This window comes from Aegilops tauschii, chromosome 4 (genome assembly GCF_002575655.3).
Source record: "Aegilops tauschii subsp. strangulata cultivar AL8/78 chromosome 4, Aet v6.0, whole genome shotgun sequence".
NCBI classification, from domain to species: Eukaryota; Viridiplantae; Streptophyta; class Magnoliopsida; order Poales; family Poaceae; genus Aegilops; species Aegilops tauschii.
The window spans coordinates 66,207,505-66,231,680 of NC_053038.3; the positions used below are offsets into that span (position 1 = coordinate 66,207,505).

General features: G+C 41.1%; 2 protein-coding genes across 6 annotated transcripts; one reads left to right on the top strand and one right to left on the bottom strand.

Annotated features, from left to right (window-relative positions):
* Nucleotides 1-531: 531 nt before the first annotated feature.
* LOC109757750 (ABC transporter C family member 10) lies at nt 532-24,130 on the bottom strand. Its single transcript, XM_040386648.2, is given in 12 exon segments — nt 532-1,792; nt 15,475-15,714; nt 15,795-15,855; nt 16,372-16,677; nt 16,779-16,993; nt 17,862-18,156; nt 18,246-18,410; nt 18,511-19,101; nt 19,958-20,044; nt 20,125-20,442; nt 22,040-23,451; nt 23,623-24,130. Coding segments are annotated over 12 exon segments (4,002 nt in total). The 5' UTR covers nt 23,885-24,130; the 3' UTR covers nt 532-1,742.
* LOC109757752 (uncharacterized) lies at nt 4,462-14,975 on the top strand. 5 transcript variants are annotated; one of them, XM_040386646.1, is made up of 7 exons: nt 4,462-5,095; nt 5,191-5,283; nt 5,808-5,871; nt 5,998-6,069; nt 12,623-12,727; nt 14,311-14,453; nt 14,591-14,975. In XM_040386646.1, exons 1-5 carry the CDS (start codon nt 4,477-4,479, stop codon nt 12,630-12,632), a joined length of 858 nt encoding a protein of 285 aa, XP_040242580.1. In that variant the 5' UTR covers nt 4,462-4,476; the 3' UTR covers nt 12,633-12,727; nt 14,311-14,453; nt 14,591-14,975. The 5 variants fall into 5 exon arrangements, 2 of the variants coding, with proteins under 2 accessions (XP_040242580.1, XP_040242581.1); XM_040386647.1 differs by having other exon boundaries at nt 12,623-12,673; XR_012181359.1 differs by having other exon boundaries at nt 4,470-5,095; nt 12,455-12,673.
* Nucleotides 24,131-24,176: the final 46 nt, after the last annotated feature.

The window sequence follows — 24,176 nt, forward strand, 5'->3', positions numbered from 1 at the left end:
CACGTTTGCCTGAAACCCGGCGTCCCATTCCATCACCCTGAGCCAAGCTGGGTTGCCTGTGAGCTATATGCTAATCAAGTTGCATGTGAGCTCTAGGCAATGGAGGTGTCACCCTGTGTTGTTTGTGATGCCTGAGCGCAACTTGAAAAGTAGAAGTTGTGTGCGTGTCAGGCATGGCTCTTGTTTTTTGAGCCGAGGCATGGGTTGTTTGGTTGCATACCTGACTTGAAGAAAGCTTACCGTATAAAGAATTCGTTTGAGAGCTGGCCCAAGGGGAAAGTTATTAGCAAATTAAAGACTCTATACCTCCGTCCGGCTTACTAGTCGCCCTCATAATTTGAATTATATTTTGACCATAGTTTTAACTAATAAATATAAATTATACTTCCTCCGTTCCTAAATATAAGTTTTTGTAGAGATTACAATATGAAGACATAGTTTAAAGTATAGATTCACTCATTCTACTCATATTGGTATTCTACAAAGATTTATATTTAGAAACGGAGGGAGTACGTAGCAAGAATAATATCATTGAAAACTACACCCTCTGTCCCATAATATAAGAGCGTTTTACACTAGTGTAGTGTCAAAAGCACTATTATATTATGAGACAGGAGTACATCCAAATATGAATCCAATAATATAATTTTAATTACATGCATTAACATTTTACTAGTCAAATATATGATCAAACTTTGATCCAAAATACGACGGGAACTAATAAATCCGGATAAGGTACTATCAGTATTTATCGCCAGGCTACTCCAGGCGAGCCTGTTTGACCGATTCCTAGCGCCTGGGCCAGGCTAATCGGGGTGCCTGGGTCATGTGCAGGCTAATCAAGATGTTGATAGGCTAGCTTCTATTCCTCTAGACTCAAAAGTATCAGGTGATACCATTCCTTAAATGATATCATGATACCAACTTGCAAAACTCAAATTAAACATCCCAAAAAATTCTGAAAAAAAATCATGGATGTTCACAATACATATGTCGACAACCCCTAAAAAATTCAGATCAAAATTCAAAATACACAAAGAGAAACAAAAAGACAAATTCAGATGTGAATAGTGTCATTCTTGCTTTTGTCTTGTTTTGACACTAATCATGATGGTTTTTCATTTTTGTTTCTCCTTCTCTATTTCAAATTTTGATCTGAATTTTTTAGCGATTGTCCATAACTTTTTTTAGTGAACATCCATGATATTTTTTGTGAATATCCATGATTTTTTTAAGAATTTTTTGACATGTTTAAATTCAAATTTTGCAGGTTGGCATCATGGTATCATGTAAGGACCGGTATCACCTGATATTTTCCCGAGAGTCAAACCGAACAACCTCCAGGCAGTATACCAGCAGGCTTCAGGTCAGGCGTGAAGGCAACAGGACGCGAACCAAACAGCCAAGCCTCCAACCAAATAGCGTCCTGGCACATTCCAGGCAGGTCTAACGCAAGGCGACTCTGCTCCAGGGTTGCAGCCAAACATGCTCTATATCCTTGATGCTTCAAAAGGAAAATCCACCCGATTATGTCGTATCTCGTCTATGATAATAAAGGAAGAAAACTGTTTATTAAAGCACATAATATTTTTCACAGGATAACAAATATCTATTCAGGGCAATCATAATAATTAGAATTTTTAACCTTAGATCATGTGTTTCAGGATAGTCATAACATTTTTCTACAAGCCTCCTTTCGATGCTTGCAGCCGGTACTCGTTCAGAAGCTCCTTAAAAAAAGATCATTCCATCTCCATCAGTGTGTTAGGTCGATTGTATTCTACCATTTTGCCTGCAAAAAACATAACTGTTAGCCTACAACAAAATACTCAATGACCCCTGAGAAATGATACTAGAAAATAGTAAAAGAAGTGCAAGGACCAGTTATGCAAAGTCGTAAACATCTAGGGAAACAACATTTCAGCATGTTATACTCTCTGCCATAGGAGTTTTGTTTTGTGTTACGGTTACAGGAGGGTGGGAGGTTGACATGACATTAAGAAGTTTGCATAGGCAGGGCCATGATTATCCCTTCCCAGCTAACGGAATCTTAGTACAGATTTTTTATTTATAAATGGGAATCTTAGTACAGATACCTGGCAAAAGTACTTCAGTGCCTATTTGGCAAATTTGGGGTGTTAATAGACTTTGAGGAAAGAGAACTAGAATTCTAAAATACAATAATTTTGCTAAGGTAGAGTTTATATAACAGCAGATGTGATAAAATAGAACAGGATTAATTTCTGAAGTTCTCGGAAACCATTCATGCGGGCCACATTCATTTGACTGTTTGTGTGTACTTCTGGTCTGCTACTCCTAATGGCCATAATGGCACTTTCACATTAACTTTTATTGAATTGCTTACACCAGCAGTTTTACCCAAAGCTTAAGGTGATTGAGAAAGGTGGGGAATATATATTTCAAAATTTCCTATCACATCTTAGCCCCCAACATATCTTAGACGTCAGATCAAAGCATGATTTTCACAAAAACAAAACAAAAAGGATTAAAGCACGCCACAAATAATTTTATGAATATCAATACCATGTGAAAGGGGCTAAAAGCCCGCTAGATAATTTGGTCAAGCTATCATTGCTTTATATAGTAAAGGGCAGTAACTGAATAGCTACAAGTCCCTTACATGGTGCACGTTTTCAACCAGTGCAATCTCTAACTAAGAGATATCAGCCGGCTCTCCTTCCATACTAAATTCTATGAACCAACTGGTTCATCCACGAAGTCAAGCTGGCAAGGCAATTTTTGATTGATCAAAGCAGATAAGAGTCTTAATTATTAATATTTGTTATTACTACTTCTCAAATTCTTGTAATAAGTTGTTAGGTTTTAGCATAAACAGGTAATTGCTCCAAATGTATATGCGTTGCATTATCCCACAAGGCCACACCAGATTATGGTAACGTTGCACACTTGAAAATATTTAAATAAGATGGAGATTTCTGAAAATAATGAAGGTTCTGACAAAAATAGGGAATAAAACCCCTAATTTATTAACTGATCCCAAAATTCGTAGTGTAATTTACGAAAATTAATATACACATCAGTTTGCTGATAAATTTCTAGAAATTCTGCAGCTTTTGGGAACAATGGTATCCAATGCCATCTTGACACTACGGTGTTTTCCAGAAAGAATATGCAATACTTCAAAGATATTGGAGTGAACTCTGAACTATCAGAACCGGCTAGGATTCAACACTTCTCTTCCCTGAATCTCGTTTTCCCTGAGGAGGCCTGGTTTTGACCCATTGACCGTCCAGTCAGCAGCCCAATAGGCAGCCACGTCAGTTTTTTTTGCCAAACAGATTTAAAAATAATCTAAAATAACATTTTCAGCCCCTATTTTGGTCAAATTTTAGCCAAAAATAAAAGTATCCAGAAAATTTGAAATAATTTGTAAAATCAACAATGGTATACTATCATTCTGGGAAAGTTTCATAGTTTTTTTGCCAAATTTATTTAAAATTAACCTGAAATTACATTTTGAGCCCCTTTTTGGGTCAAATTTTGGCCAAAAAATAAAAGTATCCAGAAATTTTTGAAATAATTCTGTAAAATCAATAATAGCATGTCGATCATTCTGAGAAATTTTCAGTTTTTTTGCCAAATATTTATAAATACCCTGAAATTACATTTTCAGCCCCAATTTTGGTCAAATTTCATCCAAACAAATGAAAGTATCCAGAAAAATTAAAAAACTTCTGTAAAATATAGAATAACAGACTGATCATTCTCGGAAATGATCAGACATTTTGGCTCAAAGGAACTATAAATAGCATCAAATTTCATTTTTTGCCTGGACAGTCAAAACGCTGATGTGGCTGCTGACTGGATGGTCAACGGGTCAAAACCAGATTCAAGGGAGAGAATGGTTAAATACTAGCCGGTTTTGATAGTTCAGGGTTGAATCTTAACCAGTTTTAGAGTTCGGCGTTGAATCTTAGACAAATCGAAAAGTTCAGGGTTATAATATGGACTTCTCTCAAAAGTTATTGCTGTGTGTTGTTTATACACTATATGTGCAACTTACAAATCGGACCATATAAACGCTCCTAGCCTACCCGCTAACCTGGGGCATTTGCCTCGCGAAATCAACCTCGTTCACTCGATCTGCTTCGCTGGAGATTTTTTACCGTGCTGGTAGAGATCCCACCGTTTGTTTTTTTCATGCAGTCATTTCTTACTCATGTGAATGATGGGTGGGCCACCATCTCATGGGTCCGGCTTGGCAGTGTAAGTAGCGTGTTTGCGTCGCCTGTGCCTTGGGTGAAAGAAACAATATATGGCCGATCGTCGGTGTGGTGGGGCTGCCAGGCGAGTGGGCGGATTGACGCTGGTCTACCCTCACCCTCCTTCTATGCACCCAGCTGGGTCTCTTCCTCTTCAGAAGCGTTGGGCCCACTTGTTAGCCTCTTTGGGTGGGTGTGGCACGAGGTGAGAGCTTGCGAGGTGGCCTGGTCCATGATTGGTGGTGTGGACGCCGGGTGGGATACTGGGATGCGAGCAGTAAAACCTAGCTACCAATCCGCTCACGTCCTCGAGCCCCACGCAACTCCACTTTCTCTTCGTTTCTCTCCTCCTCGATCTCCAGCGCATGGCCGCCGCCGCTCATCCTTCTCCTCTTCTCTCCCGTGCCACCAGGTTACTGGCCCCTCCACCTCGCCTTCCTTCTCTTCGTTGTCCGGTGGCCGTCGGCGGCGCCTGGATCTGGATCGGGTGCAGGTTAGTGAGGCCGGTGGTTGGGTGAATCCGGGCGCGGATCCGGTCGCTAGGCAGCATGGGGCTGCGGATCCGACGAGGTCACGGCGGCGGCCGCGGGTTCTCGTGGTGCTCTGCGAGAGAGAGAGAAGTGAGAGAGAGCCATGGGAGGAGACGGAACAGAGAGGAGGGAGGGATGCGGCAGGGCGGCGGTTGCTCCGGCCATTATTGTTGGCCGTGGGGAGGCGTGCTGAACCTGCTCGACCCAGTAGCGGCAGGTGCAGAGGCGCGTGCGAGGAGCGCAGTCGGTCGCCCGTCGTTCTTTCTTCGTCAAGAAGGGTGCAGCCTGCTACTCAACCCCTCTCCTTCGCTCCTTGCAGAGGTACGTCGACCTTCTTCTTCCCCGTTTACGTTGCCCCGTTGTGCTCTTGCCATAGCTGCTCCTAACCCAGGCTTTCGCCGCTCCTCAACTCTCAGCAGGAGAGGCACGGGCGCCACCACACTGGAGAGATGGACGAGGACATGTTACAAATTTGAAGGCAAATAGAACAGCTACTCCACTGGCTAAATGTACGCCTATAGCCCATTTTTAATTTCTGCCCAGTTTGTTTTATATGCATGTATATGGAGAAACTAATGGGTATAACAGTGATTGTTCTTTCTGTGTATGTTTTCTTTTGGACCGGTTCATTTTTTGCTATTTCTCCCTCACTGCAGGATGTTTGTTGTTCATTCCTTTTACCTGCATTTATATCTGCCTATAGCCTATTTTTTATTTCTGCCCAGTTTGTTTTATATGCATGTATATGGACAAATTAATAGGGTATAACAGTGATTATTCTTTTTGTGTATGTTTTCTTTTGGATTGGTTCATTTTTGGCTATTTCTCCCTCACTGCAGGATATTTGTTGTTCATTCCTTTTACCTGCATTTATATCCGGCCAATGTGTAAATTAGCCAATCGTTTTTTGGCATATACACTACATGATCTACCTATGTTTCTTTCAACTTGTGCCTGGCCATGCTGCTATACAAATACTCAATTGTTGTTTTCTCCCATGTCTAACCGCACACATCTACTATTTTTGTTATAGATTTTGCCTGCTTGGCAAAGTGTAAAAAGACAATAGCTGCTCGGCAAAGTATAAAAAGGCAAAGGTATTATTTACAAAATTATTTGGAATGTATGTTAGGAATTATGTGCTCCTCCCTTTGCCTCGCATTTCCTCTGCCACACTTGTTTAAATTGCTAATATATTGACTTTCTAAAATGGATGTGTGCAGAGCTGAGAAAGAAGAGAAGAAGAGGAATCTAGCAGAGGAATGTGAATATTCTCTCTTGTGGAACACAATAAGGTTTGTTCCTGCCAGCAAGCAATACTGACCTCATGCTTCTACTTACTGTTGCCTTGGTTATATTCATCTATACAGGGAATTTCAACATTTCATGTACGTAAGCATTTCTTTTGTTACAAATTGTATGCGCTCGACAAGGTGCAAAAATGCAAAAAAGGTCATTTATATAGCTATTTTGAATGTAAGGGCTGGATCATCTCTTGCAATAATTGTGAAAAATTTGAGCGATCCTTGGTCATGTATATGAATCTTGGCGGATAAAAGTAGATACAGCTGATGTACACATGACTTCGTGAGCGTCTGTCGAGGTTCTTAGTGAGTGCTTCCTCAAAGATGCTTTCAGATCATTGATTGCTTTGTGAAGCAGCACAAAGTTTGTGGAGGAGCAACTCCACCTTGCTGCTACAATGTGTACAGCACAAGTGTTGAAGGAACAGCTTCAACGTGCCGCGCTAGATATCGCTCTAGAGGCGAATGTAGGTTGATAGGGCAGCAAGAGTTCAATCCAGAACTCCTAGGGCACAAGATCTACTCCAAGATCTTAGATAAGAACAACAAGTTCTATTATAGGTAGGGGTACATAGTCTGCCTCCAAAGTAGAGGCGAGGACCTCTATTTATAGGGCTTTGGGAAGCCTTCACATACTTCTACTTATAGCTGGAATACTCTAGAAAACATTATGTAAGTTTCACCATTCTACTCATAGCTACTCACAACAAGAAGACTCTAGAAAACAGTAGATAGGATAGAAAAGAAAAGGAAAGAAATACTACACTAGAGTGGAAGCATCTAGAAGTAGCCAAACAGATCTGGCATGTGTTTTCTTTCTTCTCATCTAGTGTTCCTCATCATTCTCCCCTGGTTGTTTGGAACTCGCCCTCGAGTTATCTTCATAGAGCGCTTCTTCTGGATGGTAGAGAGTCAAGTCCGCAACATTGGAAGTGTTGGAGATACCCATGTCACTTGGAAGATCTATCACATAAGCATTATCATTTATCTTCCTCATGATAGAGAAGGGCCCATACCTTCGCTACCTAAGTTTCCCTTTAACACGTAAAGGCAGCCTCTCTTTTCGGAGGTAGACCATCACCTTATCACCGACTTGGAATGATTTTGGCCTCTTTTTGCAATCAGCAAGTTGTTTATATTTCTGATTTTGTGCTTCCAAAGCGCCGCGAATCTCTTCAAATAACTCGGTGTAATTATCAGCAAAGGACAATGCTGATTTTGAGTTTCCCCTTGATAGCAGCTTCACCAGGTCCACCACATGTGTTGGAACTTTAGTGTAGACAATGGAAAAAGGGCTCCTTCCCGTGGATCTATGCTTGGAGTTATTGTAGGAGAACTCTGCAAGAGATAAAGCCAAATCCCATTGCCCCTTTCTTTCTCCACAAATGCAACGGATCAGATTACCCAAATACTTGTTCACCACTTCCGTTTGTCCATCTGTTTGTGGATGAGCAGTGCTAGAAAATTTCAATTCAGTGTTGAATTGCTTCCACAAAGTGAGCCAAAATGCAGCAAGAAACTTGCTATCACGGTCTGAGACAATGGACCTTGGAACTCCATGAAGTCTGACCACTTCTCGAAAGAATAGGTTTGCCACATGATGAACATCCGTTGTCTTGCGGCATGGGATGAAATGAGTCATCTTAGAGAATCTATCCACGACCACAAATACAACATCACTTCCTCGTCTTGTTCTTGGCAAGCCCAAGACGAAGTCCATAGAAATGTCCTCCCATGGAGCAACAGGAACAGGCAAAGGCATGTATAACCCTGTGTTCTAGACTTGGCCTTTGCAGGTCTGACATACGGGGCACCGTTGAACGAACTTTCCAGCATCTCTCTTTAGTTGTGGCCAAAAGTAGCGAGCTTCCAGGTTAGCGATAGTCTTGTCCCGTCCAACATGGCCACTAAGATCACTTGAATGGAGCTCTCTAACCAGCTTGTCACGTAGAGAACTTCTTGGAATGCACAAACGATCATTTTTGAAGAGATATCCATCTTGCATCAAATAGTCATCACCTAATGGTTGGCCCCTTGCGTGCTTTACCCAAACATGGCCAAAGTCTTCGTCACCCTCATACAACTCCTTTATTTGACCCATGCCCGGAAGTTCAGCTTCAAAAGAAGTCAAGAGGCATGCACGACGACTCAAAGCATCGGCCACTCTGTTAGTTATTCCAGATTTATGCACGATGAGATAGTTAAACCTCTCAAGATATGCTGCCCATCTTGCTAGCATGCGGTCAACATGCTTTTGATTTCTAAAATGCTTCAAGGATTGATGGTCGCTATAAACAATGAACTCTTTAGGCAGCAAATAGACTTCCCAAGTTTTCAACGCTCTGAAAACGGCGTATAATTCTTGCTGATAGGTACTCCATTTCTGTCTAGCTTCACTTAACTTCTCACTAAAGAAAGCAATGGGCTTCCTTTCTTGAGATAGGACAGCTCCAATGCCTACTCCACTTGCATCACACTCCAACTCAAAAGTCTTGTTGAAATCAGGTAGTGACAGGAGCTTGTGATAGCTTTTGTTTAATCTCATTGAAGCTAGCTTCAGCTGCTTCTGCCCATTGGAACTTTCCTTTCTTCAAACACTCGGTAATTGGTGCCATGATAGTGCTGAAATTCTTAACAAATCGCCTATAGAAAGTTGCAAGGTCATTAAAGCTTCTTACCTCAGAAATGGTCTTAGGAGTTGGCCATTCTCGGATTGCTTCAACCTTTAGAATCATCAACACGAATGCCGTCACATGTTATGTTATGACGAATCCTAGGAAAAGAAGTTGTGTTTGCAGGAAAACACATTTCTTCAAGTTGACGTAGAGCTCATTTTCCCTTGGTACTTCTAGCACCTTCTGAATGTGATCAAAGTGTTCATCCTCATCCTTGCTATAGATCAAGATGTCATCGAAATAGACCACAACAAAGTGGGATAAGAAGGGTCTAAGGACTTGATTCATTAAGTGCATAAAGGTACTTGGTGCATTTGAGAGTCCAAATGGCATGACTAGCCATTCAAACAACCCTTCCTTTGTCTTGAAGGCGGTCTTCCATTCATCCCCGGGTCTTATATGGATTTGATGATATCCACTTCTTAAATCTAGCTTTGTGAACACTCTTGCTCCACTAAGCTGATCCAACATATCATCCAGACGGGGAATAGGGAATCTATACCTTACGGTGATCTTGTTAACGGCTCTACTGTCCGTACACATGCGCCAAGATCCATCTTTCTTTGGCGCGAGCAGGGCTGGTACAGCACATGGGCTAATACTTTCTCGAATGTGCCCCTTTTGCAACAATTCCTCCACTTTCTCCTTCAATATACCATGCTCCTTTGGGCTCATTCGATAGTGTGGAAGATTAGGAAGACTTGCTCCCGGAATTAAGTCAATTCTATGTTGAATTCCTCTCATCGGTGGCAAGCCATGTGGCTCCCCAAGTATGTTCTGAAATTCTGCCAATAAACCACGTACCTTTGCTGGAATTTCAACAGTCAGGTGCTCTTCTCCCTTTACAACAAGTACAGCACACAAATCTGCCTCCTTCAAGTCTTCCATAAACTCATGAGAGGTATGGGAGATAGTTAACATAGTTTTCCCCTCCTCCTTAGAGGTATTACCTTCGGGTTTGTTTGGTAAGATAATGATCCTTCTCTTGTTCCAAATGAAAGAGTAAGAATTTTCCTTGCCCTTGTGTGTAGTATCCACATCAAATTGCCAAGGCCTCCCAAGAAGAACATGGCTGGCATCCATGTCAACCACATCACACAACACATTTGAGCGATAATGCTTACCCAAAGAAAGTGGCAGGTTGCATTGTTTGGTGATCCTCATATTCACTCCTTTCTTGATCCATCCAATAGTGTAGGGATTTGGATGATCATGGGTTTCAAGCTTTAAATGGTCCATCAACTTCTGGGAGATAAGATTCTCGCAACTGCAACTATCAATCACTAGTTTGCATACCTTGCCATTCACCGTGCATTTGCTCTCAAATATTTTCTTCCGTTGTGTGTCATCGAGTTGTGGTGTGGAACATAGGACACGCTGGATCACACATACCACCTCTTCACCTTCTTCTTGACAAACCTCTTGTCCTTCTACATCTTCAGATTCGTATTCTTCCTCATCGCTTTCACCATCATGGATAGTCATGTTAACAAATTTCCTTAGTGGGCAGCTGCTGGATATGTGTCCCTCTTTACCACATTTATAGCACTTTGGACCTTCATTTGCCTTACCCTTGCCTCTAGTTTGCTTCGGGATGGGCTGTTTTGTCTTTGGTGGAGTGGTCTTTTCTTCCACTCTATTAGGTTGGCTCCTAGATGAGCCTTCGGTATGAGGATATGGAGGATATGGAGCCTTAGTTATCTTTCTCATCCTCACAAACCTCTCGGCCTTTAAGGCTAGAGCTTGTGCTTGATCAACGGACCAGATTTGTTGCATCATCAATCGATCTTGAATAGCATCATTGAGACCATTGATGTACCTTGCAACTTGTTGCTCTTCAGTTTCAGCAAGGTTGCACCTCACTTGTAGCCTTAGAAACTCCTCCGTGTAATCTGAAACAGTCCTATTTCCTTGAGCACAATTTTGAAATTGGATAAATAGGATCTGGTCATAATCAGCGGGCAAAAATCTCCCTTTCAAGAGGCCTTTCATTTGTCGCCAAAACACGAGGTTCTCCTCTCAGCCTGCGCTCCTCTTGAACGCGATGCCACCATGCACCGGCTCCTTTCAGTTTGTATGCGACCAAAGGAACTCTACGATCTTCCGGAACCTCCATGACCTCAAAGAAAGTCTCCACTTCATAAAACCAATCCAGGCACCCTTCAATGTCAACATTTCCATTAAAACTTGGGATCTCAGCTTTCACCTTGTATGTATCTCTTGCATATGTAGGGTTGGGTGCTCTCCGATATGCGTAGAGATTTGGCTCTTCAAGGGCATCATCATATTCTTCACCTTCAGAAGCCTCAACATAAATTGGCCTTCTTGAAGCACGTTGAACAACATGTTGTCGTGGCGGTCTTGCTCCAAGATTACCTCCCCTTCTTCCTTGATGAACATCTTCCTCTTCTTTAGATGAATTTCCTTCATTGGTAGCAGGGGGGACACCCTTTCTTATCATCTCAACCAGCTGGTCAAATCTCCTATTAAGATCTTCACGCAGCTCTTTGATTTGTTGTTCAGCAGCATCCATCCTCTTCTCCAATTGCTCCATTGCTTGCTGCAACTTACTCTCGAAGAGGACAGCAAGAACTAGTATGGGTCAACGAGGCTCTGATACCACCTGAAGCAGCACAAAGTTTGTGGAGGAGCAACTCCACCTTGCTGCTACAATGTGTACAGCACAAGTGTTGAAGGAACAGCTTCAACGTGCTGCGCTAGATATCGCTCTAGAGGCGAATGTAGGTTGATAGGGCAGCAAGAGTTCAATCCAGAACTCCTAGGGCACAAGATCTACTCCAAGATCTTAGATAAGAACAACAAGTTCTATTATAGGTAGGGGTACATAGTCTGCCTCCAAAGTAGAGGCGAGGACCTCTATTTATAGGGCTTTGGGAAGCCTTCACATACTTCTACTTATAGCTGGAATACTCTGGAAAACATTATGTAAGTTTCACCATTCTACTCATAGCTACTCACAACTAGAAGACTCTAGAAAACAGTAGATAGGATAGAAAAGAAAAGGAAAGAAATACTACACCAGAGTGGAAGCATCTAGAAGTAGCCAAACAGATCTGGCATGTGTTTTCTTTCTTCTCATCTAGTGTTCCTCATCACTTTGTGCCCTATATATGCCCGCAAGGTGTATCTCCTTTTAGTTTACACCCTGAATAGGATACATGGTGTTCATTTCTGTTTGATTTATTTATTTTATTCTTGTGTAGTTTGGTTTTAGAATGAAATCATGATGTGGTTAGTTTTGCATCTAGCACACTTGCCGCTGTTACACGTAATTGTACTTCTGTTTTCTATTGTCACTTTCCCAGTTTCTTAAGGCTAGGACATTTCTTAAGGATAGAATAGTATTGTTCTAGATTTTGTAGCTGAAAGATTAATGGAACTGTTTGTACTAAGTTTCATTTTTCTAGCATTTGTTCCATATGAGAGAGATAGCATATTTAATATTCTACTGAAATAATGATAATTGTGGAGTGTTCTAAAGAAAAGGCTAGCAGTCCTCTATTTGCATGTCTGCTGGTTTGATGCAAGACAAGAGACCTATGCATAATTATGTATCTTGCTTGCACTATCTACATTTCCTGTTTTGGTGCTAAACCCATAGGTTTCGTGGTTTTACTCCTAGAGCGGTAGATTCATTGATGATATGTTGATGCGGTCCACTTGGTGTTCTTGCTTGGCAGGAGAGAAAAAAAGCGTCTTTGAGACGCTTGATCGTTCATGCCATGGTTGGATGAGAATGGAGAACTATAATGCAAATGGAGGACTGTCCATACAAATTTTGTTTTATTGGTCAGACTATTTGTTCATTTGGCTATCTTAATGCAGTCCCATGTGCATACTTTTTGCAGGCATCAGTGAAGATTTGGGAGGCAGGGAGGGAATGCTCAAGTGGAAACAAAGTAAGGACCAAGCAGCTCAAGATTTTACTACTACCTTCCTAATAGCTTTGTGAGGTAATTATGCTAGCTACACGCGTGTTTATTTCCTGCTATAACGAAGTCACTATTCTAATTTAGAAAATAGGAAAATGAAGTGTGATTTAACAGTCTAATGGCAAATGTTGTTAGCATGAATAGAATGTGTGTTGTACGTACTAACTAACAACAGAGTCAAATTCTTTCCATGTAGCGGTTGTCAACGGAGACTTGACCAGTCCGGACTTGACGTACTTCCTGCTTTATTTCTTCTTTGATTTAGGGAACATACAAATGCATGAGGTATTAGTCATGTTCATGTTAATTGCTATTACAAACATGGCGATGGAAGGCAATAGTGTAAAATTTGTTCCCCAAGGTGGTGTCGATCACTTTGTGCTTCTTTTCTTATTGGTGCGAAAACGATTCCTTTATGCCCCCGTGTTCTTTTTAGATTTGAGTTGCCTCTTGGAGAGTAGCAGATTGCTGACATGGGGACTAGGGAGGATGCCCAAAGTTACAAGATTTTGATTCTTTATGTTGTTTTTTCAATTTGCTTTTCTATTGCTGCAGTATGGTCATAACCAGATTATGTAATGGCCACATAAAGTTATATGAATTTTATTCAATCCAAAGAGATTCTTAGTTCGACAGTAGGGTTATAAACCTACGGCAAGTTATAGATAAAATGAAAGTGGTGTTTCGAAGACATACATGTGGTGTTCATGTTCTTAGCTATAATCCAATGGTACGGCTGTAGGCACAAGTGGTGCTTCAAATGTTTCTACCCTGCCTTCTCACATTGTTCTTTTGCCCTTCAAATTTGTGACATGCCGTCGTATGCTAAGGTGGAGAGGAGAATGTTAATTTTTGTGGGGATTACAAAGAATGGTAGACGTGGATATATAGTATATTCTTTTTCCTATTGTTCTTTTAACATATTTAGTTTTTAGTGCAAACATGGCCAGTAAATTCAATCTGCCAAAATCATGGTTCTTAAAACCATTTAATTACTACCAGAGACTTTTCATTTTGTGGACTTGCTGAACTATTCATTGTGTTGACATGGCCTATTTACACTGCTCAGAAAACATAAGGACCATCCGACTATATGTTTGAAACACCACCATAGATAACACACACTTGATTTCATTGTCTGAACCTGAGTGCTTTTGTATATATGTACACCCTTTGTTCCTAAATATAAGACATTTTTGCAGTTTAAATTGAACTGTAAAAACATCTTATATTTAGAAACAGAGGTGGTATATCAGAAAGGAATGTGCAGAATTCTATATGACTGGTGTGAGATCTTTTCGGTAGTAATGCATTTTCTCTATCAGTGATTTATGTGAAGGGCCACCGCTATTTATTGCTTGTTTAGCGTTGCTTTATAAGATCGATGTAAATAAGCTATCATAAGCTGCCTTCGTAACTTTGTTTTTATGTTGGTTCATGCAATTTACGTCTCTTGTATTTCTTTTCCAAAATATCTGCATGATGATACTTAAAATTTATGAATGGTTTCACCAACATGTTGCTAGGATTTAAAGGCATAAATGAATTATTTTTACATGCTGGCCACATGGAGTTCTTCGTAACTTATTGTTTGTCTGTTTTAGAATCAGACAATGCATGGTGTGGGTCGAGATGATGTCCAGTCGCCTCCCTCATCACCTAGACAACGCTACGGAGGGCTCAAAGGTTGAACCTGAATGTGCTTCTTCCTATCTCTGGTTCATCGGCCTCCCGAGACACTCTTGAGGTATGAAAGTAAAACCCCTTTCTTCGCCATATGTTGATTGCATTAATGATTCTGTTCTATTCACTTCCTGCCAGTGCAGTTTTGGTTATTTGTTCATTTCATTCAACATACAAGTTTCTGTGGTACTCTTGGTGCAGACACAGATTCAAACTCATGGATGCTGACCATGGTGAACTGCCAATCACTACTGAAGATGGAACTACTGCTGTCACAGCCCGCTTTATCAAGGGTGTTGACAAAAGGGCCACCAAGACTAGAGGCTGGAGCGACTTCTTCCGTCAGGCACACATGAACAAAGGGCAAGCATATGCTTTCGCCTTCAAATGCACTTCCAAGGGATTGCGCCTGATTGTTATAGATGCCTACCAAGACTTCTATGTTTATCATCCTTTTGGATCTTATGTAATCACCTGAGACCATCCTGTGCGTTTAACTACCGGTTATTTCCTGCTTAGACTGCTGTGTACTATGCTTTTCAAACAGCCATGATGACAGAAATATATGCTTTCGCATTGAAGTGCACCTCCAAAGGCCTCTGCATGATTAACTATCCAATCTAAGCAGAACACAAGAATCCTTTGCTACCTGACTTAGTATTACTGTAAGCACCTGCCGACACTTTCATTTTGGATCTTATGAACATGTAGCATCAGCAACAATCTATATGTCATCAATCTGTACTTATTTTCATATGTTTTATTTTTTGTTTACATATTTTAATGCACACTCTTACAATACCTGACTTACATTCGGCTTTTGGCGCAATGGGTCATCTAGTGTAAATAAGACCTGCTGGTTGTTTTAAGAGTTGGGTCCAACTCATGACGACTGGTGGAACCATACTAGCACACTGCAACATGATCGTACCGAATAATGAGTTGAGGGCAAGAACCACTTGCACAGTCATTTTCTGAAAGAGTCTCTTGGTAGTTGGCAGCAAACAATATTTGTAATTTAACACCACATGCGAACTTGAAAACAATCATGAAAAGCCATAAAGACTGATTAGATGCATGCATACCGTTGTTAATAACAAGTACCCAGGTGCAGTCCACCACTGTTGGCATCCGATGTGCAACTGTGATAACTGTGCTCCCCTTGAATTCCGTCCTGATTATCTTCTGAATAATAGCATCAGTTGCAGTATCGATGGATGCTGTTGCCTCATCAAGGATCAAGATGCAGTTTCTTCTCAATAGCGCACGGGCCAAGCAAAGTAACTGCCTTTGGCCCATGCTCCAGTTTGATCCTCCCTCCACAACTGTTGGGCAAAGCAAGTAAAAGAAATGTGACATAATTACAGCAAGTTCTGTAAAAGAGAATGAGGTTGAAAAGACCTACTATGTGAATCCAATCCTTGCTTGTCTTTAACTGCTTCAATTAGTTGACATTTGCCTAGAACCTGGCAAAGGTTAATTCAGAAATGCTTCCTTAATTTTCAATAAGCTATTTACTAGGAAGAGGGGACTAGTACTAAATTGTGTAATAGCGCAAATATTTCCTTTAGCAGTATTGCCACCTAAGGCTTGCAAGGTGCTAGCACTTCAATGCTACCATGCCAGAAATTGTTCACAATATTCAAACACTACCAACTGATTTACTAGATTGCTACCAGAGATGCAAAGATCTGGTTATCTAACTATGATTGAAAAACACTCACGAGGAATGTAATATACTGACCACCAAGGAGTATTCCATCTGGGGTATAGTCTGAAAACATAAAATTTACAAAGATAATGAGGTCATTTATTGATTATTATAACTCATGGATGCATGTGAGAGCGTCTGCTTTTGTTCTTCTTTTCTCTTAACTATTCTTGTTTCATCATAGAAAAAACATTGAGGAATGAATGCTAAAGTATTTTAACAGGGAAAATAGAAAATAATCAAATTATAGTAACAGCATATGGAAACCTACTTCCCAGATTTGTTCATCCGAGAAACGCCCTTGAGGATCCAAATTATATCTTATGGAACCATAAAAGAGTATAGGATCTTGAGGGATAAGACCAATTCGAGATCGCAAGTCATGTAACCCCATTTCTGTGATGTCGTAGTCATCAATGATTATCTTTCCTCCAGAAGGCTCAACAAGACGAAAAATTGCATTTATCAAACTTGTCTTGCCACTTCCTGTTCGACCGACTATCCCAATTTTATCGCCACCTTGAAATGTGCAAGTAATTCCATGAAGTAGTGGAGAAGCATCTTGATTATATTTTATCTGCTAACACAAATATCAATTGCATTATGTACAATGCATGAGAAATTAATACTGGTCATGTCTATGGACGATAAACAAGAAATTTATTTTTCATCACCTACCTCCAAACCTTCAAGTTCTATCTTACCCACAGAGGGCCATGCATCCGGTGGTTAATTCTGTTTCATGATATATGGTGCCTCACTTACAATACCCATGTATTGGCTCAACCTTTCAACAGAGATTATTTGATTTGCAAGAGAACATTGATTTTGTATAGAGAACAGGAATAACATATTAAGTGACAGACCATAAGAGAGCAACATCCCTACAGCACCTGCAGAATTGTATAAGCCAACATTAATAATTATGAGCTAATCTTAATCTAATTCTCATTTCATGTGCTCAACAACTACTAAAAGGAATGCAATTCTATAGAATGATAAACTAGCCTATGTCAAATTCTATAAGAAAAAACATTACAGGAATATAGAACTACATAGTGCATGATAATAGCAAGAGAATCATTTTGTGGTTCTTCCAAATTTGCCATGCTGTGAAATGGATGGTTAATGTTATGACCTCGTCTCAACAAAATTACTTGGAATCAAAGCAACCTCTTGACTTCTTGAGGATGGAAGAGCAAGGGAGCAAGATGTGTGAAGCTAGAAAAAGAGCTGGGAGCACCAGACACCAAGACAAATGACTGGAATCAAAGATGAATCATGCAACAAAAGATCATCAAAGAAACCCAGAACTAGATGGTACTCCCTCCGTCCGGAATTACTTGTCGCTGAAATGGATGTATCTAGATGTATTTTAATTCTAGATACATCCATTTCTGTGACAAGTACATCCATTTCTGTGACAAGTAATTCAGGACGGAGGTAGTACTATGTAAGTCCAGGGTTATCCCCTTTTCTGATAAAAAGATGGTACTATGTAACAGCTATGGGATGGCAGTTTGGCTTGAGATGGTGATTAGCGAGATATACGCTGAAGGGTAATCCTCTGAGAAAAGGAACCACTTGAAATATATATTTTTTATTTATTGACAGGGAAAACAATGCAATATAATCTTCAACATCTTGTACCTAAATTCATTACAAAAACACAGGTTAGCACTAAGGGCAAAAGAGCAAGTTAACCAATGGTTACAAAACATTGCATAAAAATTCCCTTGAATAAAGTTTCACACATCTCACCAGGGCTATAAGTTCCTGAAGGAAGAAGAGTAATAACAAGTGCGGACGAGGAAAGAATAGCAGCACCCATTATCTCCAAACGTTGAGTCAACCATTCAGTTGCAGCAAAGCAGTGGAAAGATGGGCTTGCATTATTGTCGATAAGCTCCAAACTTTTAGCAAAAAAACGATCTTCTTGCTTAAAGGCTCTTATTGTAACTGCTCCTGCAATCGATTCTCCAAGATGATTGGCCACTAGAGATTTTGTAGTGCCATTGATCCTCATCAATTCCTTTGAGGAGGCTAAGTAGTATCTCTGTAATGTTATATTTCAGTAAAAGCAGGTCATGTAAATAAGAGCCTATAGAGACTAGATCATGCATAAATGGGATTATACAAGCTTACCTGCAATTTGACAGCCATGATGATAACAGGTGCAGCAACAAGCAAAATTTGCCAGGTAAAGAAGCACAAAACACTCAAATTGATATATGCATTTAGTGTGGCACAAATACTGAAGGACACTGTAAATGGAAGATCAAGATCGATGATGCTTAAATCAGATGATACCTGCATCATAGAGTTATTACTTGCTGCCTAATTTATAATTATCATGGGTCAAACTAAAATAAACGAGATTCATATAGTACTACCAGTTCTTAGTACTTACACGGCTAAGTATCCTTCCAAGTGGAGTGGAATGGTAGAAAGACATGGGTGCACAGAATAGGGCACTAAGTAGTTGGGCAAATAGAGGTCTTGATGTCCAGAGACCAGGATCAACTACTAACAGAGCTCTAGATAGCAAGAAAATGATTGAACCAAATCCAATGGCTGTATACACCAGAACAAGGTTCAATTTGCTTACACAGGAATTTTGAACATTAGCAGCAAGCCATGAGTTCTGAAATATTTGCCCAGATGCAAAAATAATGTTAGTAATAGCAACAAGACTAGCATATATGTAGCCCTTGTTCTGGCCCAAATACATTAAATAAGGCTTCAGTCCAGTGTCGCCAATTTCTCTCTCCTCTGTTTTAATTAGTTGATCAGATGCTGATGACTTGATGGATTCTTTTGCCATACCGTGAATAACACCGGCGTCCCTTTCAAACTGCTTGCCTACATTATAAGCCCTTTTTTTAACATTAGGAATGTCTGTACTGACTTCATGTGCTTTCACAAGGTCCTGAGATTGTTTGGAAGACACTAGCAGTTCTTGGTATGAACTAGCATGCATGATCTGTCCATGGGACATTAACTGCCAAAAGACAACTTACTGTCTGTCAACAAAATAGTAGGAGTTCCCCATGCACCGAAGGATGACCAAACTGTATCTTGTCAATAGCTGAGAAAGCACAATACAGTGATGAATTTCATATGGTTGCTTCCTTATGATGATTTAATGCAGAATTTAACTTAAGTCGCAATTCTGTAGTGCAACCAACTTAATAATAGAACAGGTGGTAGGAATCACTTCAAATCTGTTACTACCCAGGAACACCGGTAGTACCACCTCAATAATGAAAGGGAGAAAGAAAAAAATAGCCATGAAACGTGAGATGAATATATGCTTATAGCCAAATGCCAAATGTAAATTGCCCTATAGACCCCACTATTATCTGATCCTTGCAATTAAACACTTCTAAGCCTACTCTGTTTATTCAAGGTGGTAATGAAGCCCCCTAGCCTCCCCCTTTGTTAAGCATAAGAGGAGATCCCCGTGCTTCCCTGGACTCACATCATGAATCCTAAAACTGGTATATTAGCAAATACTTTAGTTTTTACTAATAATCACTTATTTTACTTGATTGACCCTTATTAGTATATAAAATTAATATACAAAAATAACCTATAATATGCAGCAATCACCCAGGGTTAACATGCATATTAGCAAGGACTGGATCAGGAAGAAAGCTTGATTCCTGTATGTCAGTTGGGCCCGACACTCAACCCCTGCAGGATCTTGAAGGGGAAGCTAGGAAACCTTACTTTTTTTTTGCGGGGTAACCTTACATGATTGCATCCCACAAGCCTGCTCGAGCCTCTATCTCGGCAATGAAACATGTATGTAACCTCTCAAAATGCCAATAGTTGAATAAAGAGTCAATAGTTACGACAACAGAATCAAATGCGTGTAGGAACTCCACTTGGTGGGTTACTAACAGAACTGTCTTTTCAGATAAAGCTCCCATCACATATTCCTGCAAAAGAATGATCACTAGAATTTAGAAAAATTGGAGACTCATGTAGCTAAACTGAGATGCCAATGAATAACCCCTACATTTAAAAGACTTGCAGCAGTATGTGCATCAACGCAGCTGAAAGGATCATCCAAAAGATATATATCTGCATCATGATACAATGCGCGAGCTAATTGGACACGTTGCTTCTGTCCTCCACTAAGATTAACTCCTCTTTCCCCAATTTGAGTACGGTCACCAAAAGGCAAGCTTTCAAGGTCATACACCAAAGAACACCGCCGGAGAGTGTTTTCATATCTTCGCTTGTCCATGTTAGACCCAAAAAGTATGTTCTCCTGCAAAGTTCCTGTTTGAATCCATGCATCCTGAACATATGCAATTTTCCCACAAACATGACTCTGCAATTATGTTCAGCAATGAAATTAGTACTCGAAAAAAAGTGTAACAGTCCACGCTCACAAATTATTAATATACATTGAAAGTTTCATCCCTTGGAAATCCAAATTTGGACCTCTGTTTTGCTGTCTTACAATATATCATATACAGGTTTACTAAACATGTTAAGAGACATTACTTTAAAAATATATTAATTGAAGATATCTATGAAATAAGCAGTAAGTAACAACAAAAATTTAACTTTTCTCCAACCTGTCTTCTCCCACTTAGTGGAATAGGAGGGTGGTGCAACTGTTTGTTAATTGCACTAACCAAACTAATAACACAGTTATTGTTATAACTAAGCACTATGCATAATGTACATTTCTAATGAAAAAGCAATTCCAACTAATTATAGATCCGGTACTAGAGGTTCAAGAGTTATAATAGGAAAGACATGCTGACAACCAGAAAAGCAAACAAAAAGTGACCACAGAGCGACTAGTAGGCAAACTAAGGGAAGGGAACAACCAATCCCTTAGCTCTAGCCCTTTGCTAGAGTTGACACTCAGCTCTAATCGCCTCGAAAAGCTGGTTGGGTGTCATAGGAGTTGATCCACCAATCTTTAGGGAAGCATTGGCTGTGGGGTGGGTGTGAGATTAGGAGATGAGCCCAAGAAAAAAACACTACTCCACCGGATGCCTGAAATACTGCATCGCACCAATAGGTGATCAATATTTCTCCATGATCGTTGCACAGTGGCCAGTTGGTGTTATGACAGAGTCCACAGCTGGCTAAGCGATCAGCCATCCAGACGCGTTTGCAAATCACAAGTCAAACGAAAAATTTCCAGCATAAAGGGGCCCTTTGCCGGATCAACTCGGAAGGTTTCAAGGCCACTGAGGCTGCGATGCATGTGAGATAAGCAAAGCAGGTGGAGTAAGAACCTGAGGATTCCGAGAACCACGACAGACGTCAGGGGCACCAGGTTGTAAGCTTCAGCCCTCAATTTCCTCCCTGACATTAAGTAGGATGAATACAGCAACAGCAAGCGGCCTTTAGTTGTCAGTGCACTAGTGATGATTTTGGAGAGCCACTGCAACTGTGTGTTTGTTGCGGATAGCACGAGGAATAGCGGCATAGTGGTGTGGAGCAATTGTCTCGACAGAGAAGCCATTTAACCACCTATCAATTCCTATAGTAAATATTGTCCCAATCCCCGACGAAGATTCTTGTGGCAGCATTGAACATGGCACACTCATGCTCTAAACAAGGGATTGGAAAATGACACTAAGGAGCGGTGTGTTGCAGCCACAACCTGCGAGGACAAAACTTTGATGTCCATAATTTGATCTAATACTATAGACAGAACAAAATGTTATAACCTTACTCTTTAGATTACAAAAGGTAGTTTTGTTAGTATAACCCAAACACATTTACTGTGAGCTAGACTCATAGCTGCAACACAGTAGAGTAAGTAGTACACTACATGCTAACCATGTGACAATTCTAAATGGATAATAAGTTGATGGTAGAAAGGGAGGTTCCAGAATAACATACATCATTATGATGATTATTGGTTAGCAAAGTAACTAAAACACAAAGCAGCAAAAATATACCATTCCTTCTGTCCTTGGGACCTCTCCCAGAATAGCTCCCAAAAGAGTGGATTTTCCTGAGCCAACCTCGCCACAGATTGCTACCTTCGTTCCTGCTTTCACCTCCAAACTAATATTCCTCAGATTTGAATTTCCTGAGCTGTCCCATGAGAAACAGCCAGATTTGAATACTATAGGATACTGACTACACACACAATGCTCCATCGAAATTTGATCCTTTGGCAGCTCAGATTCACCAAGAAAACTGCTTATCCGAGAGAATGCAACCCTTGCTTGAATTACAGAGCCAATAACGTTTGGAATATGATTGATAGGGTCCTGAACAAGGCGCAGTGCAGCTACAAAGGTGAATACATTGCTAGGATTAAGTGGGACTCCCAGAAAATAGCATGCGATAAATGTTGCCGCTGAAACAAGTGCAGGTGATGCCCAGAAGACAACACTAGTATATGCTTTTCCTAGCTGGAATGCTGACAACCATTTTAGCTCCAACTCCCTAAGATGTTCGATAACACTCTTGAAGTGGGCCTCCCATGCATAAAGCTTCAGGACCTTCATGTTCACAAGAGACTCGGACATAGCTTTCAACCTCATGTCTTGAGCTTCCATGAGTTTCTTCTGGAAATATTGTTGTTGCCTGGCCAGAGGGGCATTCAGTAGAACACTAAGCATTATAACAAGCACAGACGCTATTGTTGCAGGACCAACTGCGTCGTATAGTACTGCCAAGGCAATGCCGAGTTGGAGGCCAGTAGTCCATGTCCGATGGAACCAGAAAGGAAACTCCCCGACCCTGTATGCATCTACTATGAGATAGTTCGTTATCTCTCCAGAAGAATGTTTTATACTGGCAAAGCATGATAATTTCTGTTGCTTTCGGTAAATAGCAGCAGACAAGAGTGACCTCACTTGGATTCCCACCCTCCGTGTTTGAAAATACCACTGTCTTTGGGCTAATGACTCCAAGCATTTAGACAGAAGAAGTCCAAGAGCTATCACAACACCTTCATTCTTGAAAGCTTCTTTTCCTGAGGATACATTAATAAATTCCTTTACGAGCAACGGACCAGAAGATAGAGTGAGTACCTTGAGCAATGCGAAGAACCCAGAAAACAGAATGTCCCTTTTGTAGCATGACACTATTACCCAGAAAAGAGATGATTGCTTAGCATTGATTTTGTCCACAAACATTGAGTACTGAGTGCCTGCTTGATCTGCAACATCCAACGCAGGTATGTCTTTCTCTTCAAGAGGCTTTCTGTAACCCTTCTTCATCAAGGGATTTATCCACCAGAATGACATCCTGCTAAAAAATCCAGCAACCGAGAAAGGAGACGCCGATCTCTCAGAATCAAATTCATCCTGAATAGCGTCATTGTTTAGCGAGTTGTGCAAACCAGTTGCTTTGTAGGCTGCGGCAACACATTTTATTAGAAAAATGTAAATCAAAATAGTGCATCGTGTTATGGTCAGTAACTAAATGAGAGGAAGAAGAGAGGTTTGGATTTGATTATACTGTACTAGTAACAGCAAAGAAAGGACCCGAAGAGGCAGCAATTCCAAGCAACGCTAGGGATCCTTACCGAAACATGAAGAAATCTTCCGAGTCCGCACGCTAGTCCAGTGGAGGAAAGGTGGACGAACCTTGAGGCGGCGTGCCTCAGTGGAAGCAAGCCTGAAGGTGTGTTTGGCAGCGTGGGCAAAGGTGAGGCGAGGAGAGCTTTTTGGGTACTGGTGGCAGCGAATCCCAGAGACGAAGTGGGAAGCCGCCGGGAGAACAAGGGTGCCGCGGCCCGGCTGCCGGCACCTTGCCGGGGGAGCGGGACAGCACGCTCGGCATGTCATGGGGACGGCCGGACGGGGGACGGGTTTGAGGTGTACCTGGGGCACGATATGATAGAATTAGGGCGTGCGCTGTGCATGGATGTCCTGATTTGCAAGCCGTCTCCGAGGTGCTCTGCGGCAGCGCCGGCCAGCCGCCAGCAGCGCCGGCGCAGTGGGGGCCGAGCCTTCGAGGAAGGACCGACGAGAACGGAGAGTGTCGCGGAGGCGGCTGCGCATCGTGGTGGACGGTTTGCTGCCGGGCTTTTTGGGTCGAGATGCTTCTGGGCTTGTTGGGCCTTACCTAAGATAGATA

Coding starts and splice junctions, on each gene's coding strand:
- LOC109757752 (XM_040386646.1), top strand. CDS start 4,477: ATGATTGGTGGTGTGGACGCCGGGTGGGATACTGGGATGCGAGCAGTA. Junction 5,096..5,190: donor CTCCTTCGCTCCTTGCAGAG/GTACGTCGACCT, acceptor CTCAACTCTCAG/CAGGAGAGGCACGGGCGCCA. Junction 5,872..5,997: donor CAAAGTATAAAAAGGCAAAG/GTATTATTTACA, acceptor GGATGTGTGCAG/AGCTGAGAAAGAAGAGAAGA.